Here is an 18,473-nt window from a genome sequence, read left to right on the forward strand (position 1 = left end):
AGTTTTCACTTACATTTTCCATCCTATCGAGCAGTTTAGAGTCACATTTCTGTATTATGGATGAGGCTTTGAGCAACCTGGTGTGGTGGAGGGTGTCCCTGCCCATGGCACAGCGGTTGGAACTAGATGATCTCAAAGGTCTCGTCCAACCCAAACCATTCTACGATTCCATGATTATTTAAGTTTCCTAACCAAGATATTGGGTGTCATTGATATGATGCTGCTGATTCAAACCATTTGTATTGCTCCTTGAGATACCCATCGCAAAAAAATGAGAATTTGGAAAGGCTTTTCTGTTCTTTTGGTCTTAAGACTTTCCCAGATGTCTAGCTTAGCTGTCGTTTCCTGGACATTCAGGGAGGAGGGATTGTTTGGAGCGTGGAGGCGGAGGGTGGCCCGAGGTGGTGGTTCAGGGCAGCAGCAGGAGGTGGCACAGAAGACCGTGCTTCTGGCATCTCAACCCTGCCACGCACCCCTTCAACACCCTTGATAGTGCTTTTGGAGGTGGAGTTCGGGTGCATCGGATTGCACATCTGAACAGGTTCCTTCAGCCAGTTGTTGGTCCTTCTCGGTGCTGGTGTGCAGATTTACACCCAGCAAGTGATGCAGAGCTCCTTGCCCGATGTACATACGCAGTGGAATTGCTGACATTAGGATACGGTCGTTGAGCCTCCCTTATTTTGAAAAACCCATGTTTTGTAGTCTTAATGTAAAAATCAGTGCTCCCATGAAATGAATGGGGACTGTTTAGCTCTTGGCTATTTTAAGGTACCAAGCTGGGTCCACTTTCTTCTCTTCAATTTTGTAATTTTAAAAGGGTTGGGGTTTTTCTGTCCACTTCGAGTCCGTACGAGCTGTAAAGCTCTAAAAGGGCTGGGAGTAACGTGTGCGTCGGGATCGGTTTTGCACCAAACCACACCGCTCGCTCAGCATATTAATACCAAATTTGTTTGGCCGGCTCAGCAAGCTTCTGCACCCGGGAAATGCCACGTTTCCGTGCCCACCTGTTTGTTGTAACGTGAATAAAATAACCGTGGAGTTCCTTTGGTTGCTTTGCCTGCCAAGTCCACTGGTACTGCTGCCAACGCTCCGTTTGAGTGCTTAAATCTCACCTGTGCTGTTCTACCCTCTTCCAAAAATGCCCATTTTTGGCTTCTGTCCTTCCCTACTCTCCCGGTGACTTTCTCTCGCCTTCTCACTTCCCTCCTTTCTTTCCCTCTCTATAGGCACCGATATTCTTTACATCGGCCCCGTCAAAGGTGAGCTCCACCTCAGTAGGACTTTTGCCCTCTGCCTCTGGTCTCTTTGACTGCGCCCTTAGTTTATTTTCCTGCTCCTCTAAAACTTTTGACTTCCAAAATCTTTAAGCAACAGGTAATACCGGTAAGTCGGGGGCCCATCAGGTGCCGCAGAAACGCAGCGGGGCAGGAGTTTCCCAGCATGGGAGACCTGCGCCTTTTTCCCATGGATTTGGGCTGGAATGAGTTTTCCATCAGTTTTGCTCTTGGAGAAGAGCTGAGAGAGAGAGAGAGAGGGGCAACTTTTCATGGGAAAACAAGCAGCGTAGTGTTTTCCCATTGCGGAAAAAAAAAAAAAGGGAAGGTTTTTCATCCGCTGGCTTCGGGTTTGTGTCTGAGTTGGCTTGGTTGGGAGCAGGCAGGGCCTGGCCACCAGCTAACTCCCGGCTTTTATTCCTGTCACCGGTAGGAAATATATACTCGAGCCCAGGACTGTATAGCAAAACCATGACGCCCACCTACGACGCTCACGACGGCAGTCCCCTGTCACCCACCTCAGCCTGGTTCGGCGACAGCGCCTTGTCGGAGGGGAACCCGGGCATCCTGGCCGTCAGCCAGCCCGTCACCTCCCCAGAGTCCTTAGCAAAAATGTACAAGCCGCAGGCGCTGCTGGATAAAGCCAAAATCAACCAAGGGTGAGTCGAGGATTTATTTTTTTCTGCCTTTTTTTTTTTTTTTGCCCACCCCCAATACGTCGTTTTGAATTGAATTCTTGAAAGCGTCATCGCGACTTCGCCAGAGTTTTTTTTGCGTGTGTGTTATCCTGTGTTGACAATTTACAGATGGCTGGATTCCTCCCGGTCACTTATGGAGCAGGAGGTGAAAGAAAACGAGGCTTTGCTGCTCCGGTTCAAGTACTACAGCTTTTTTGACCTGAATCCAAAGGTACAGAACTATTTATTTCACTCATATCTCGCCAGCAAAGGCTTTGAGCAAAGGATGCTTCTGTCTCTAACGTGCTTTTGTGTTGGTGGATCCTCCACCGCTTTGGAAATCGGTCTTGCAGGCTTCCTGTGCTCCCACGTAATGCTTGGGTATCGCTAGAGATGCTCGTAGGGTTGCTTAGAGCCACCTGCTTCGATGGCAGAGGCTTTTCGGCCTCGGGTTGAAGCGCTGCGTTGAAATGAAAGATGAGGTGGTTTGTCTTGAGCCGGGCTCGTAGCTTTTACAGATGGCCTGTGTTTTCGCCCTGTGCCCTAGTACGACGCGATCAGGATCAACCAGCTGTACGAGCAGTCCAAATGGGCCATTCTGCTGGAGGAGATCGAGTGCACGGAGGAAGAAATGATGATGTTTGCGGCGCTGCAGGTAGGAGGCAGCCCGAGGTGCTTACTTTTGTTGTTAAACTTGATTTTATAAGCTTTGCAGGCTTCTCTATTTATGAATATTGATTAACATGGTAATCAAGTTGAGGGAGGGGATTCTGACCCTCTGCTCTGCTCTTGTGAGACCTCCCCTGCAGTGCTGCAGTCAGCTCTGAGGTCCCCAACACAAGAAGGACATGGAGCTGTTGGAGCAGGTCCAGAGGAGGCCACAAAGGTGATCCAAGGGCTGGAGCACCTCTGCTATGGAGACAGGCTGAGAGAGTTGGGGCTGTTCAGCCTGGAGAAGAGAAGGCTCCGGGGAGACCTTCCAGCAGCTTTCCAGTGCCTAAAGTGGCTACAAGAAAGCTGGAGAGGGGCTTTGGACAAGGGCATGTAGTGATAGGACACGGGGTGATGGCTTTAAACTGGAAGAGGGGAGATTTAGATGAGATCTAAGGAAGAAATTCTTCCGTCTGTGGGTGCTCAGGCACTGGACCAGATTGCCCAGAGAAGTTTTGGCTGCCCCATCCCTGGAAGTGTTTAAGGCCAGGTTGGATGAGGCTTTGAGCAACCTGGTGTAGTGGAAGGTGTCCCTGCCCATGGCAGGGGGGTTGGAACTGGATGATCTTTGAGGTCCCTTCCAACCCAAACCATTCTAGGATTCTATGATAGGTGAAAGCTGCTATAACTGGTGGTTTAAACCTCACCTTGTCTTTGGTGGGAGCTTAGACTTCTCATGTTGGTAGAAGTCAGATCGTTTCCTGTCTCCTAATCCTCACTTGAGCTTATTAAGTCATTTAAGTATTGGCTGCTGATTAGTTCTCGTGAAGAGGAACTTGGCCTTCTTTTACCAAACATGTTTATGTCTATCTTAACATTTTAGTCCTGCCCTTCTTAAAAAAAACCCTGGTCAGTGCACTGGGTTACTGAACTGTGCGCTTCTGGCACCCTGCCCCCCAGACAGCTGGTGATAATCGGCGGGTTTCCCAGAACTGTTTATTTATCTCTTTCACGAAATGCTCGGTGTGATTTGGCATCAGTGCTACACCTGCTGTTGACCTCTGCAAGGCAGAGGGCAGGCCATTTGCTACGTGTGGCCTGGTGTGCCTCGTCGCTGTAGGACACAGAAAGAGCATCATAAAGACTCAGTTTACCTCTCCGAGCAGGTCATAGTGGATTGAGCATGGTCCTTCGTCTGAGATTTTATGGATGTCTCGCTTTTCTGGTGTCAAAGCAGATGTAATGCATCTTTCCATTGGAGGGTCCTCACATGGAGCCTTGTGCTGCCATACAGAGGGTCCTCAATGGGCTGGAGAAATGGGCCAACATGAACCTCATGAAGTTCAACAAGGAGAGCTGCAAAGTCGTGCCCCCGGGGAGGAAAAACCCCAGGCCACAGTATATTCTGAGGGCCACCCAGCTGAGAATTAGCTTGGCAGAAAAGGAGCTGGGGGTGCTGAGCCAGCGACGTGTCCTTGGGGTGAAGGATGGGAATGTTATCCTGGGCTGCACTGGGCAGAGCATTGCCAGGAGGTTGAGGGAGGTGGTCCTTCTCCTCTGCTCAGCACTGGTGGGGCAACACCAGGTGTCCAGTTCTGGGCTCCTCAGTGCAGGAGAGACATAGACATGCTGGAGAGAGTCCAACAAAGGGCCACGAGGATGCTGAAGGTCCTGGAGCATCTCTTCTTTGAGGAAAGGCTGAGGGAGCTGGGACTTCAGCCTGGAGAAGAGGAGGCTCAAGGGGATCTTATCAATGTCTATAAATACCTGGTGGGAGGCTGTAAAGGAGATGGAGCCAGGCTCTTCTCAGTGGTGCCCAATGCCAGGACCAGAGGCTATGGGCACAGACTGAAACGCAGGAGGAGACTCTGAACATCAGGAAGCACTTATTGACCGTGAGGGTGACGGAGCACTGGTACAGGTTGCCCAGGGAGGTTGTGGATTCTCCATCCTTGGAGATACTCAAAAGCCAACTGGACATGGTCCTGGGTAACAGCTGTAGGTGGCCCTGCTTGAGCAGGGAGCAGGACCACATGATGTCCAGAGGTCCCTTCCCACCTCTGAAAAGAGCAGCTCTGCCCTGCAAGCTCCAGAGTGGTCCTTCAGGGATCGTACCGCTGACTCCTTGCACTGAAAACAGCCAAGCCAGGTCATTCCAGACTCGATTGCGCTCGGGTCTCGGCATTCGCTGGGCTCTGCTCCCATCCAGTATACAGCTCCGGTTTTCCCCTCCGCTTCCCAAGCATGGCAGCTGTGTCGCAATGAGCCTGCGGCATCCGGCAGCTCGTGGGAGCATCCTGGTGAAACGCTGTGCCTTGCCTTTCAGTACCACATCAATAAACTGTCCATCATGTCCTCGGAAAACCACCTGAACAACAGCGACAAGGAGGTGGATGAGGTGGATGCCGCACTCTCGGATCTGGAAATTACTTTGGAGGGCGGCAAAACGTCGACGATCCTGGTAAGGTTGGGGGCACGCGGTGGCAGGGTGGCTCGCGCGTCCCCTCCCCACCTCGCACGAGGCAGGAATGACCAGTCCAGGCTGGGATTTTTTTCCAGGCATCCAACCTTTGTTGTTTCCTTCCTCTCCCCCCTGTTTTTTGTGGGTTTTTTTGAGCAATCCAGAGCACAGACCCCAATATTATTGTCTTAAAAAGAAGATTTTTTTAAATATCAAGAGGTAGTTGTAGTGGGAGGGGACCCTGGGTAGTGCAGCCGGCGCCGAGCTCCGCTCTGAGCCCAAAGTGGCAGAAAAAAATCTCTTGGAGCACGTATTGAACCGAAGGCTTCATTTAAGTCTTCTATTTTGGGGGTGTTTGCCGTTAATTTAGCAGGGAGAGCTCAGCCCATCCCACGTGCCCAGCTCTGCATTGCCACAACAGTCAAGTACAATATTGCTTTTTTCCTGCTGGGACCATAAGACCCCTGCACTAAGCCGCCTTCCTGGTGAAATAATGGAAAACTAAATTAAAATTAATTTGGTTTCTGTTCTCGCTACCGACTTTCCAAAATACTGAATTCTTCACACTGAGGTTTTTCTTCCACCGTTTCTAATTCATGGCAAAGTTTTACAGCACCTAAAACAGCTGCCGCGATTTTCAGAAATAACTTGACGCTTATGAAACCCTATTTTTATTGGACTGGATTTCAGCCTGGAGTGGGCTATGACTGTATTACGGAGGCTTTCATATTTTTATTTTCTCATATGCTGTTTTAACACTGGTTTTCCACCTTTAAAAACATAAAAACACTAAACTGCAGGAAAAGGACAAGGTCCAGCCAGACCTGGCTCTGTCTGTACAGCACCACTTTTCCAGGCGTTTTGCACGTTTATGCTGTCTCTAAGTTTCATTTGAAGTTCTTTCAAGCCCTAAAAGAAATTTTCCAGTCTTCCACTTCCATGCAAGTTTCTGAAGTGTTTACAAAGGGGCTTTTTGAAGTTCACGTCCCTACTTAGCCTGCTGTACTAGCAGTAGTAGCAGCGGAGATTTACGATATTAACCAGTTGCCGTGGGGAGAGCATCAGAAACGATGACAAAATTTTCTTAGCCAAGGCATCTTTTTATAATTTCTTTGCAAAACCAGATTCCCTGCCAGACAAGAGTGGAGACGACAATGATTCATCAAAAACCCTCCGTCCCTTTCCGTTGCCGTTGCTCGCGGTGGCCATTTCCAGATGCATTCGAGTAATTGAATACGGATAATGGGCAATTACTGGATTGTTTGTTTAGATTCTGCATTTTTTTCCCTCCCTGGTATCTATAAACAGCACTGCTCCTTGCAGACAGAAAGTAAACTGTCTTGCTACTGGAAGCTGCTGGAGCCGGCTTTGCTTTTTCTGTCCTTCCGAACCCCTTTAGTTGGAGCTCGTGAGAATTCCAAGTGCCACCCGGGATGTTTTGCTCATCCAAAACGCGAAGATAAACTCGATATTAAAAAAAAAAAATGGGGGGAAAAAGCTTTCTGGGCTGTTAGAAAGCCCTTCCCCAGGGTTCCATGGAGGTGCAGAGCAGCATCTTTTCCTTTTGTTCGGAGCGTAAGGAAATAACCGAGGGAGGAGAAAAATCCCTGCGCAAAGTCGAGGCGGTGCGACCGCCGGTGACCTCGCGGGTGGGAATTGGCTCCGGCAGCAGCAGGAATTCCTCAAAGGAAAATAAAACCTTGTCCTCTGGTTTCCAAACAGCACTTCCCGTGCCATAGATTTTTCTCCACTTGCTCCTCCCGTGAAGCTGCTGAGGCTTTCTCAGGAGCGTTTTCGTCACCCCCCAAGTCCCCGGCGTTGGCCGGTGAAGCTGCCACCAGCTTCCTGCCCCACACAGCATCCCTTCCCTCCCGGAGCCACCACCTGGCTCTGCTCAGACAGCCAGGTGAACGGGATAATCTTTTCTTTTCAGGGTGACATCACTTCCATCCCGGAGCTCGCCGACTACATTAAAGTCTTCAAGTAAGTGCTGATGGGAAGAGGCGCTTGTGAAACGGGTAACGTCGATGAATAATTAATGGTCCTACCACCTAATATTCCTTTTTTTTTTTTTTTTTTTAAATCTCCTGGCTTAAGATCTTGCTGCACCCCACTGTGTTATCTCGAGTGAAAAGCCGCTGTGTAATACCGCAGCTCGGAGCGTCCGCGCTCTCTTGTTGTTAAAACATTTTAACTTCTTTATCCTGTCAGTCACGAAGCATTTCACACTGTTTGAAATATTCAATACTGAAGTCCATCAGGTCTTAAATACAAAACTCAGGGTGTTTTCCCACTGGCACCACCCCGGCAGATACGCATCCCTCCGGGAGAGCTCGCTGCATCCCGCAGCCAGCAGCTCGTTGCCAGGCTATTCCTTTAATGCAATGAATGCCCGTGAGATAAATCAAGCTGTCCTAAAATTAAGAGTGAAACCTAAGAAATTTTGCTCAGATGCTTCTCCCGGTTTGCAAGAGGCTGGATGAATCATAAACAGCCGGGATCCCGGTCCGTCTGCCCTCGCTTTGCCAGAAGGAGCAGGTTAAGCTGACTGGGCTCCTCTTCCAGCTCACTCAGGGTTTAGGGGTTGTTTTAATTTCACTTTGACTTGGACAGTGGTACGTGGAAACCGGGAACGGCAGCGTCTGGACTTTGAGTAACGTTTTGGCAGCCGCGACCGTCTTTTGCAATTTATTGCCTGCTGCGGCGAGGGTTGTGGTGAAAGTTCTGGAAGCTGGAAATAACAATGAGATGTCACAGCATAGCTGTAAGATGCAGGAGAAAAGCAATAGGTAACGAAATAGCTCTGGAACAAGCCTTTATTTTACTAATTGTTTGGTTCTGGAGCCAGAACCTACCACTTCTGTTCTGAAAAACTCTTTCTCCCTCTCCGAAGGTGAATTAATAAGGTCTCCGCGTCCATCTGGGTTTGCCGTCTGTCTTAACTGGGACAAAGTCTTGGCTGCAGCCTGTGCCCTCCATCCCAGTTTTTTTTCTCTCCCTTGAACAAACAAACAGAAAACTTGCTCTTTCCTTTGATGTGCTTATTTGCCAGTAAAATTAGGCACGAGTCAGGGAGCTAATTGCTTGCAAATTGGAGTGCCAGTCGGTGGGGCTGGAGGTGGAGCTGCAAGAAGCTGCTGGTTCCTTGCCCCCGTGCAAGCCCGAATCCCGAGGCTGGGGTTTGAGGCTGTCCTGGCGTGGTGGGGAAGCACAGAATTGCTGTTTGCTCCTAAAATTGAGGGCCAGGCAGTATTTTAGTGCCAGGAACCCAATATCAATGATGTGGGGTTAGAAACTGGCCCAGCTTTGGACATGCGTCTTGTCACACTTCATAGAAGAGCTACAATATATGTCCCTAGTATGCCTTATATATATATATAAATCCTGTATGTATGTCCCAGTACTTGGTTGGTGTTGCTGCAGAAACTGGGGATGTTACTCTCGCCCCTGCCAGCCAGGTTACTGCCCGTGCCAGCCAAAACACCCTGCCTGCAATTCAAAGAGGGCCACCAAAAAAAGCTCCAGATAGTAAAAACGTATTAAAACATCTTTTGAGGGGGATGCAAAATGAAGGGATGGAAAAACCTGCCCGTGTAGGATGGCTTGGCCGGAGGTCGGTGACCTGTTCTGGAGCGGGAGGCAGCTCTCGATGGGAATTGCGGCTCTAAAGGTTGCACGGGGCAGGGCTGCGTGTGCCAGGCCTTTGGGAGGAGGGAAACCAGCAAAGGTAGAAGGAGGCAGCAGGTGCTCAGGTGTCCATCAGAGCTGTGGGAGCAGCGGGGTTCAAGCAGACACCGTGATTGTCCCCCACCACCCTGATTTCCTCCTGACCCACACACCCCGAGCAGCCCCCAGCACGTTTTTGCTTGGACATGAAAGCTCAGAATCCCGAGGACAAACAATTGGGACCATCACATGTTTGATCAATGCAGATGAGAGTTGAGCAGCTACTTCAGGGCTGGGGATGTGAGAAATGCATCGTGGTGAGAAACTGCAGACGCAGCCTTCAAATGAGGTTTAGAAATTAGGATGGGTTAAGAAAAACCACAAACTCGCAGCTCTGTGAAGGTCCTGGGCTCGTGGTGGGATGCGCAGGCTGAGGGTACCACCATGGTTGATGGTGCTTTGCTTTGCTGCAGGCTCACAGGGCCATCACTGCTTCTGCAGTCGGGCAAAATCCATGTTTTCCATGGGAAGGAAGTGAACCTTTTCTGATATGGAATATTTAAAAAGAAAACAGCGAGTGTACTCATGCATGTGCTTGAGTGACAAGTCTTTTAGAAGTACCATTTTGTTTCAGAGCTCCAGCACAGAGGTTCCAGTTCAACATGGCAGGTGAAGAGGAATATTTTGCAGCAGTTCATGGACACGTCTGCTTTTATAATACAGTTTTCCACCTTGCTCCAAATCAGTGGGACCTCCATGGGACTGAAGAGTCCAAATTCACAATGGCAGCTCAATTTCTTGACCCAACATTGTAGCGGAGGGATGGTGAGCGATGGCTGAGCAACCAGGCAGGGACCATCCCTGGAGTGGCCATAGCCCATGCTGCTGCCACCAGGTTTCCCAGCTGAAACCAGGACAGTTTTCAAGGGTGAAATGAGTTTCCCGGGGCAGCAGTGTGGTTTAGGAGCTTAAACCAAATGTAACATCCCTCAACCTGTCTGACAGGCCCAAGAAGCTGACGTTGAAAGGCTACAAGCCGTACTGGTGCACCTTCAAAGATACCTCTATCTCCTGCTATAAAAGCAAAGAGGAATCCAACGGGACTCCTGCACACCAGATGAACCTGAGAGGTAAGAGAAACGTAAGAGCCGCTGCATTTTCATAGAATCACAGAATGGTTTGGGTTGGAAGGGACGTTCAAGATCATCTAGTTCAACCCCCCCTGCCATGGGCAGGGACATCTTCCACTAGACGAAGTTGCTCAAAGCCTCATGCAACCTGGCCTTGAACACCTCCAGGGATGGGACAGCCACAAATTCTCTGGGCGACCTGTTCAGTGTTTTACTACGCTCATTGTAAGAAATTTCTTCCTTAGATCTCATCGAAATCTCCCCTCTTCCAGCTTAAAGCCATCACCCCATGTCCTATCACTACATGCCCTTGTCCAAAGCCCCTCTCCAGCTTTCTTGTAGCCCTTTTAGGTACTGGAAGCTGCTGGAAGGTCTCCCCGGAGCCTTCTCTTCTCCAGGCTGAACAGCCCCAACTCTCTCAGCCTGTCTCCATAGCAGAGGTGCTCCAGCCCTCGGATCATCTTCATGGCCTCCTCTGGACCCACTCCAACAGCTCCATGTCCCTCTCTAACGTTGGGGACCGCAGAGCTGAACACAGTACAACTTGCCGTTCTCCTTTCTGTCGCGGCTGTCCAAAAGAATTGAACTTACTCCAACGGCAGAGAATAAGTTTGAACTGGAGAGAACAGACCGTTTTCTTCCTCCTGTAATTTTTTTCTCCACCTCTCCCTGGTGCTGGTTGCGAGTGGCCTCGCTCAAGCCCTCCCTGCAAGCCTTGCACATGAGTTCTTAAATTCCTACGGTTGCTGGCTTTTCTTAGGTCAAATTAAACATTCCTGCTCTGGCAGCCTCCAAACTGCAGAGAGCTTGATTTTTTTTTCCCCGTGGAAGCAGGAGCAGATGTGATGCCGAGCGAGCTCGGGCTGCCTTCGCAGCGAAGCCCGGCCCGCAGGACCTTGTTGGGAGCTTCTGACATATCTGCTGTGACGGCACTTTTGAAAAATCTCGGAGGCGGCGTTGAAGCGGCGCCCGGGCTAACTCGGCTGGTTCGGTTCATCACTCCCCGGTGTTTATACAACTGCTTGTAGTTCTCTCCAGCCGCTGCAAGTGGGATGCTCACGCCTCGCCGCTGTCTATGGCAGCCGTGCACCCGTCCAAAATAATGTATAGGGGCTTCAGGGTGAGAGTCAGCACCCGTCCAGCCACCTTTTCCCACCCTTTCATGAAAATTTTGGGGTCACGGAGTATTGGCCAGCCATCAGGTCCATTTGTGAGGCCAGGCAGGACCTATGTGATGAATCCTGCAGGCACGCATTACCTTTGGCTGCATTGCTTTCACATCAGGTCTTACTTTTTCCCCTCTTTTTTCCTGTCCCTTGGAAAAAGAGACATCTGACACGTTTTTTGTCTCTGCTATGTAGAGTGTTTATCCCATTGGAGATGTGCTGTAAGATCTTTGCAGCACTGAGATGATAGAATCCTAGAATCCTAGACTGGTTTGGGCTGGAAGGGACATTCAAGATCTTCTAGTTCCAACCCCGCTGCCATGGGCAGGGACACCCTCCACTACACCAGGTTGCTCAAAGTCTCATCCAACCTGGCCTTGAACACTTGCAAGTATGGGGCAGCCACAACTTCTCTGGGCACCATGTTCCAGTGCCTCACCACCCTCATGGTGAAGAATTTCTTTCTTAGATCTCATCTAAATCTTCCCTCTTTCAGTTTAAAGCCATCGCCCCTTGTCCTGTCGCTACACGCCCTTGCCCAAAGCCCCTCTCCAGCTTTCTTGTAGCCCCTTTGGGTACTGGAAGGCTGCTGGAAGGTCTCCCCAGAGCCTTCTCCTTCTCCAGGCTGAACAACCCCAACTCCCTCAGCCTGTCTCCATAGGCTGTTGGACACCATTTACTTGGAGTGCTTTGCTTTTTCTTTTCCTTTCTTTCTTTGTTTTTTTTTCTCGCCCTTTTTAAAGCATACTTCTTCCCAGCCCTGTTAAACACTGGCTCCCTCATTGCAGGATGTGAAGTTACCCCTGATGTGAACATCTCTGGACAGAAGTTTAACATCAAACTTCTGATTCCCGTGGCGGAGGGAATGAATGAGATCTGGCTTCGCTGCGATAACGTAAGTTCATCGCTTGGACCGACCGTCTCTTCACCCTTTGCCCACCATCAGCTCACGCTCGGATGTGCCGTGTAGCTGGTGTTAATTAAAAAAATAAAATAGAAAGCGCACTCACATGTGTCTGCTCTCCATGTTCAGAGCATTCGTGTGAGTTCAGAGTAGAAGAGCAGCCCCTGCTCTTCCTTGGCGTTGTCCCATGGTTGTAGTCCACACCTTGGCTGGGTTTCTGCCCATCCCTGTGTGTCCTTGAGTCTCCTGGGGCCGGAAGGAAAATAAAGGCTCCCCGGAGTTTTATATGGGAGGGAAGGGGGCAGGTGGCACCCCTATGGCTCTGACGGGCACGGGTCTCTGTTTCGGGGGGCAGGAGACGCAGTACGCCAGCTGGATGGCCGCCTGCCGCCTGGCCTCCAAGGGCAAGACGATGGCCGACAGCTCCTACGGCATGGAAGTGCAGAACATTCTCTCCTTCCTGAAAATGCAGCATTTGAACCCAGACCCGCAGCTAATCCCGGAACAAATCAACACCGACATTAATCCCGAGTGTCTGGTTTCTCCTCGCTACCTGAAAAAGTACAAGAACAAGCAGGTAGGTGCTGGCCCGGCGCGGCGGTGGCGGTGGCGGTGTGGTCCGTGCTGACCTCGCACCCATCCCGGTGTTTAACACGACGTGGTTTGGATGTTGTCACTCGAGCGGATGCACGTGGTTACTAAAACGAAATGCCAACTGAAACGCGTGGTTTGGATCCAGCACCTGGGGATGGCACCCACCACCTTAATTACACCGTATATTATGCGACGGTGCACGTACACAGCCTCGGCAGCAGGGAACCCTTTGTTTTAAGTACATTTTAAATTTATTTACGTTTATTTGAAAGACATTTGGGGAAGGGTTTTTGCCTCTGCTGATACCGAGCGATGGGTCAGCTGCCCCCGCACAGACGTAGCGGCGATGGGACAAAAATCAGTCCCCGGTGCTGGGATTAAAACCCCTTCCCTTGCACAAAAGTCCGTGCAGAAATCCTCAAGATCAGTGGAGTTTGCTTTGCAGCGCTTTTATCCAGACTGGGCTGTTTGCATATTTCTCTCTTTGCTTTTCCACTGCTTCCAAACGCTGATCCTTGAAAACGGTGCTTCGGTTTGAGTTGCTGCGACTTGTGCTTCGGCTCCACGCCGCATTCGGTCCGTGCATGACAGGGCTGAACCGTTCTGCTCTGGAAATAAACGCATGACTTTCTGAAAGATGTTGTATGTCATTCCAGTGGGGGAAAAAATAAGTTAGGACGTTGCTCCGTGGCCTTTCGGTGACTTAAATCGTTCAGCCGTAGCTTCGCAGCCTGCGTGCTTCAGGCTGTCTGTGGCTAGGTGGGATTTCTCCAAACCCAGGAGAAGGCTGCGAGTCAGAGAAGCAGGAAAAATATCGCTTTTTATTGGCACAGCCCGATGATTTCCTGGCAGTGGAGTTACATTTTATATAGCCCTTATTATTCTTCTGAATAAGCCTTTATATCCACTTGGATGGAGGAGAGGCTGCATAAATATACCATTTTAACATATATAATACCTTCTAGGCTTGAACTGGGTAGAATGGAGGCACCTGGAAAAATATTAGCTCGCAGAACTTGCTTACCATGCAGGTATCCTCGACCTCCATCGATCCAGCCCTCACCCTGCTCCGAGCGGAGCCGGCGGCCGTGCCGCAAACGCCGGATCCCCTATAGGCATCGGCTGAACAGCGGATTTAGGCTTTTCCTTCATGGCTGGAGGCAGAGCTTGCAGCGCGTGCCGGCATGGCTGGGAGGAACCGAGGGCTGGAGGCTGTGGGAATGCAAGGAATTCGACCGCGAGGGTCCCTCCGCACCCGGCGCGGGGTGAGGAGGAGGAGGAGGAGGTCACGCAGCCCACAAAGGGTGCTGAAGTGGGAATTGGCAGTGGGCCTTGCTGGAGGATTTATAGAGGCACTTGGTCTCGCACCAGCCCCAGACCCGCTCGGGCGGTGTTTGTTGCAGCAGCGTAGGGTTGGTAGGTTGGGGTTTGGGGAGTGCCACAAAAAAAAAAAAACACAAACACAACAAAAAACAACCCAAAACAAGTCGCTTGTTACCCTGAGCATCATTCCCATCATTTCCCTGCGTATCCCAAATAAAAGGAGCTGTTGAGGGAACAACCCGTAGTGAGCTGCAGAGCTTCCGTCGAGCATCTGGGCTTGATTTTGTGCAGAGGCACAGGGAGGAGTGTCAGGACCCAAATTCTTCCTCTGAGGCGGCAGCTTCACCCTCCCCCTCATCCAGCAGCAGGGCCAAACCCATCCCTGCCCAACGTTGGCCAGCTGGGACCACACCAGTGCTGGGGCAGGGCCGGCATGAGGGGCAGATCTCCGCTCGCTTGTCCCCTCTCCGTCCTTAGGTTCACTTTGGCTGCTTTTCTGCTTAAGAAATTGTGCATGTGTTTGGTTTGGTTTTTTTTTTTTTTTGCTTGAACTTTGGTTTGCAGTTTGATTTACACTTTTCCTTTGCTTTGTTGCCATATTTCTGATTGCTTTTTTTTTCTTTCTGCCTCCTTTTCTTTTTTTTTTTTTTTCGCCTTGCCATCTACAGCCAGGCTATGTAAGAGACTTGGTAAGTGACAGCAACAATCAAATTAAGATCAATGTAAGATAAAACTTAAAATTAGTCTAGAACCCCTTTGGTTTAGAGACGAGCAATGAAAAAACTAACAAAACCCAAACCCACCCCCGGAGAAACCTGGGCCCAGTTTGGTTTTTATAATGGTCCCCAGTGATTTATGCTGCGAAATTAGAAACCCTACACGAGAAATTTTCCCCGCCGTTTGCTCACATCCTGCGTCTTAAACCAAACGAGCCCGAGCGGCTCTTTCTTTGCCTCCAGATCTATATTTCCTTGTATACGTCTGGAGATAGGAAGCAAAAGCAGCTCCGTGTTTCCCAGCCATGGTCGCAGGCTTTGAGCAGTCGTGGCTGAAATAAGACCTCAGGGTAGAAACTAAATCATCTGCATCGTTGTCCGTAACCGCGCTGGCTCCCAAAAAACACCTCCCGAGTTGTCACCCGTTCGCGTGACGGTCGTGACGCTGCGACGGAGCCTAAAGCCGGTGTGTCTCGCCGCCCGCAGATCACGGCACGCATCCTGGAAGCCCACCAGAACGTCGCTCAGATGAGTCTCATCGAGGCGAAGATGCGGTTTATCCAAGCCTGGCAGTCGCTGCCGGAGTTCGGCATCACGCATTTCATCGCAAGGTGGGTGGGTCTGCTGGGTGGAAGAGGAGGAATGTCACGAATAGATGAAGGATGGTGAATCCCCGGCACGTGCTTAGCTGTGGAAGTTGCACTGGAACTGGAATTAAAAGGCTGTGTCGATCTGCTCGAGGGTAGGGAGGCCCTTCAGAGGGATTTGAACAGACTGGATCGTTGGGCTGAGGCCAATGGCATGAGCTTTAATAAGGCCAAGTGCAGAGTCCTTCACTTGGGGTATAAAAACCTCAAGCATCGCTACAGGCTCGGGGAAGAGTGGCTGGAGAGCTGCCTGGCGGAGAAGGACCTGGGGGTGTTGGTTGACTACCAGCTTGATATGAGCCAGCAGTGTGCCCAGGTGGCCAAAAAGGCCAATGGGATACTGGTGTCTATCAAGAATAGTGTGACCAGCAGGAGCAGGGAAGTGATCCTGCCCCTGTACTCGGCACTGGTGAGGCCGCACCTGGAATATTGTGTCCAGTTTTGGGCCCCTCGCTTTAAGAGAGATATTGAGCTCCTGGAGCGAGTCCAAAGAAGGGCGACTAAACTGGTCAAGGGGCTGGAAAATAAAACTTATGGGGAGCGGCTGAGGGAGTTGGGGCTGTTTAGCCTGGAGAAGAGGAGGCTGAGGGGAGACCTGATTACAGCCTACAAATACTTGAGAAGGGATGGTGGGGAGGTGGGGGAAGGGCTCTTTACATTAGTGATGGGCGATAGAACAAGAGGAAATGGGTATAAGCTTAGTCAGGGGAGATTCAGGTTGGATGTTAGGAAGTATTTCTTCTCTGAAAGGGTTGTCAGCCAGTGGAATAGGCTGCCCAGGGAGGTGGTTGAGTCCCCATCCCTGGATGTGTTTAAGAATAGGGTGGATGATCTACTTAGGGATATGGTTTAATGGGGATTAGGGACGGTTGGACTGGATGATCTCTAAGGTCTTTTCCAACCTAGAAATCTATGAAAAGCATTAATTGCAACGACTCAGAAAACCGATTTTATGTTAACTCAGCTGCTGAATTTAACCTGCCTTGCTGCGTATTAATTAATATTTATTAATCCCTCGCCGTGTCTCAGGTTCCAGGGGGGCAAGAAGGAGGAGCTGATCGGCATCGCCTACAACCGGCTGATACGGATGGACGCGAGCACGGGTGACGCCGTCAAAACCTGGCGGTTCAGCAACATGAAGCAGTGGAACGTGAACTGGGAGATTAAAATGGTGAGTTGGTGTTTTACACCTTGGCCACCTCCGTTCCGTGGGATGGACGCTGCTCTCAGGGGGTTTTTTAAGCGGATGTTTTAAGTTGGCTCTTAGCAAGTCAGGTTTTCCCATCGCTGTTTTCTAAAGCATGTCCCATCTGGCTGCGTTAATGTAATAGTTTTTCCTTTCCCCACTTCCACTCTCCTTGAGATCTGGCACAGCTTGTCCCAGCTGCTGGCAGAGTTGAGTATGACCCTTGAAAAGAAGAGGCAAAAAATGGAATTTTTCTTTAATGCAGCCAGTTACACACTTAATTTCTCCGGTCTCTGAACACCCGCTCAAAGGCAGCTAAATAAAATCAAAAAACTTCAGGCCCCATGCTCGGTCTTGATCCTGACCAGTAACATAAATGTACTGGGCCTTATTCGTACTAAAATTCATTTTATTTGCAGTTCAGCTCTGACGTTCGTGTAACTAATGACAAACAACAGCAGACCCTTCCCTGGGCTCCCAGATGGGCTTTTACCCAACCGTTACCTCTGGATGCACAAACTTTTTGTGCTCCTTTTCAGCATCACAACACCCCATGAAAATTGCCAGGGATACCCAAGGGCTCTTCTCCTGCAGTTTGTGGCTCATTAGGAGCTGCTGGAGAAATTATTCAGCTTCCCCTCTGCCTCAGAGTCTTTGTTTTGACACAGTTGCAAGCCCCTGATATCCCAATTATTTGGCTCCGATGCTCTGCTGGGAATCCCCCTCCCTCCAGTGATGGGGGGGGTGAAAAAATAACAGACATCAATAAAGAGACAGTCGATTCAGTCACTCCAAAAGGAGCTCCACCAGCTCCCATAAAGCATTTCCATGGCCAAACTTCGACTCACAAAACCAGAATACGCTCACAGGGAAAACTGGAAAGAAATTCCAGCCCTTGCTAGGTCCGTGCCCGGTCTCTGTTTCTCTTGAAGCAAAAGGGGATGTCGCTGTGTGCTCATGGGCGAGAGCTGCGAACACGCTGGGTAATTATCTCTGAGTCAGGGGAGAATAAAAGGTATAATGATAATTAAGATAAATAATTAAATAGACAGATGGATGGATAGATAGGTAGGTAGATAGATAGGTAGGTAGATAGATAGATAGATAGATAGATAGATAGATAGATAGATAGATAGATAGATAGATAGATAAACAACCTGGTGTTTGAGCAACCTGGTCTAGTGGAGGGTGTCCCTGCCCATGGCAGGGGGGTTGGAACTGGATGATCTTTGAGGTCCCTTCCAACCCAAACCATTCTGTGATTCTATGAAATAGATAAAATGGAAAATTAAATGAGAATAAAATAATAAAAAAGCAATATGAGGTATTTCGGTATCTAAACATTTGAACAGTAACCATTGCATCATAGAATCCCAGAATACCTCAAGTTGGAAGGGACCCATAAGGACCATCGAGTCCAAATCGTTATTTTTGTCGCTTTTTTTTTTTTTTCCTTAGTCAACAGGAAAAGGCATCTGGTTTAACAGAAAAGAAAAATAAGGAAGGACGAGCCTGTGTCGGTGCAGCTCCTTTGGGAAGGCGCCGGCGAGGCTGACCCCTGTGTTTGTGCTCTCTAGGTGACGGTGGAGTTTGCAGACGACGTCCGGGTCTCCTTCATCTGCACGGAGGTGGATTGCAAAGTGGTCCACGAGTTCATCGGCGGCTACATCTTCTTGTCGACGCGAGCGAAAGACCAGAACGAGAGTTTAGATGAAGAGATGTTCTACAAACTGACCAGCGGTTGGGTGTGAGTCCCATGTACTGTACACCGAGAGGAAACCCCCATGGCCATATTAATATTTAACTTCAAAAAGCTGTCCTTTGAAATATGCTGCTTAATAAAGTAAGCTTGAAATGTTATCTTTTTTTTTTTTTTTTTAATCATGAAAATTTTTGCATTGCCAGACCAGTTAATCTGTGTGCACTAATGAGCACTTCTGTTAATTAGCTATAACGAGACCGTATCTGGGCCAGGCGATGCCACTGGCCTTAGATACAGACTCCGATGGGCAGATCAGGATAAGATTTGACTGACATAAAATCGCCAAGTTTCTAAAGAACTCTAAGCCATCTTCTTC

The 18,473-nt window shown here is 49.7% G+C and overlaps 1 protein-coding gene across 3 annotated transcripts in view; it reads left to right on the forward strand.

Annotated features, from left to right (window-relative positions):
* Positions 1 to 18,146, forward strand: part of FERMT2 (FERM domain containing kindlin 2) — a 52,469-nt gene extending 34,323 nt beyond the window's left edge. The window contains exons 5-17 of one of the 3 annotated variants that reach the window (XM_086613109.1): positions 1,227 to 1,259; positions 1,708 to 1,933; positions 2,081 to 2,183; positions 2,499 to 2,606; positions 4,929 to 5,063; positions 6,997 to 7,046; positions 9,735 to 9,859; positions 11,814 to 11,920; positions 12,285 to 12,506; positions 14,515 to 14,535; positions 15,049 to 15,173; positions 16,239 to 16,380; positions 17,973 to 18,146. In XM_086613109.1, the coding sequence (XP_086469235.1) occupies positions 1,227 to 1,259; positions 1,708 to 1,933; positions 2,081 to 2,183; positions 2,499 to 2,606; positions 4,929 to 5,063; positions 6,997 to 7,046; positions 9,735 to 9,859; positions 11,814 to 11,920; positions 12,285 to 12,506; positions 14,515 to 14,535; positions 15,049 to 15,173; positions 16,239 to 16,380; positions 17,973 to 18,146 (1,571 nt within the window). The remainder of the gene's footprint in view (positions 1 to 1,226; positions 1,260 to 1,707; positions 1,934 to 2,080; positions 2,184 to 2,498; positions 2,607 to 4,928; positions 5,064 to 6,996; positions 7,047 to 9,734; positions 9,860 to 11,813; positions 11,921 to 12,284; positions 12,507 to 14,514; positions 14,536 to 15,048; positions 15,174 to 16,238; positions 16,381 to 17,972) is intronic. The other 2 variants (XM_086613111.1, XM_086613110.1) reach the window with 2 other exon arrangements.
* The last annotated feature ends 327 nt before the right edge of the window (positions 18,147 to 18,473 follow it).

The sequence above is a fragment of the Tauraco erythrolophus genome, chromosome 6 (assembly GCF_009769465.1).
Source record: "Tauraco erythrolophus isolate bTauEry1 chromosome 6, bTauEry1.pri, whole genome shotgun sequence".
In the NCBI taxonomy this organism is placed as follows: domain Eukaryota; kingdom Metazoa; phylum Chordata; class Aves; order Musophagiformes; family Musophagidae; genus Tauraco; species Tauraco erythrolophus.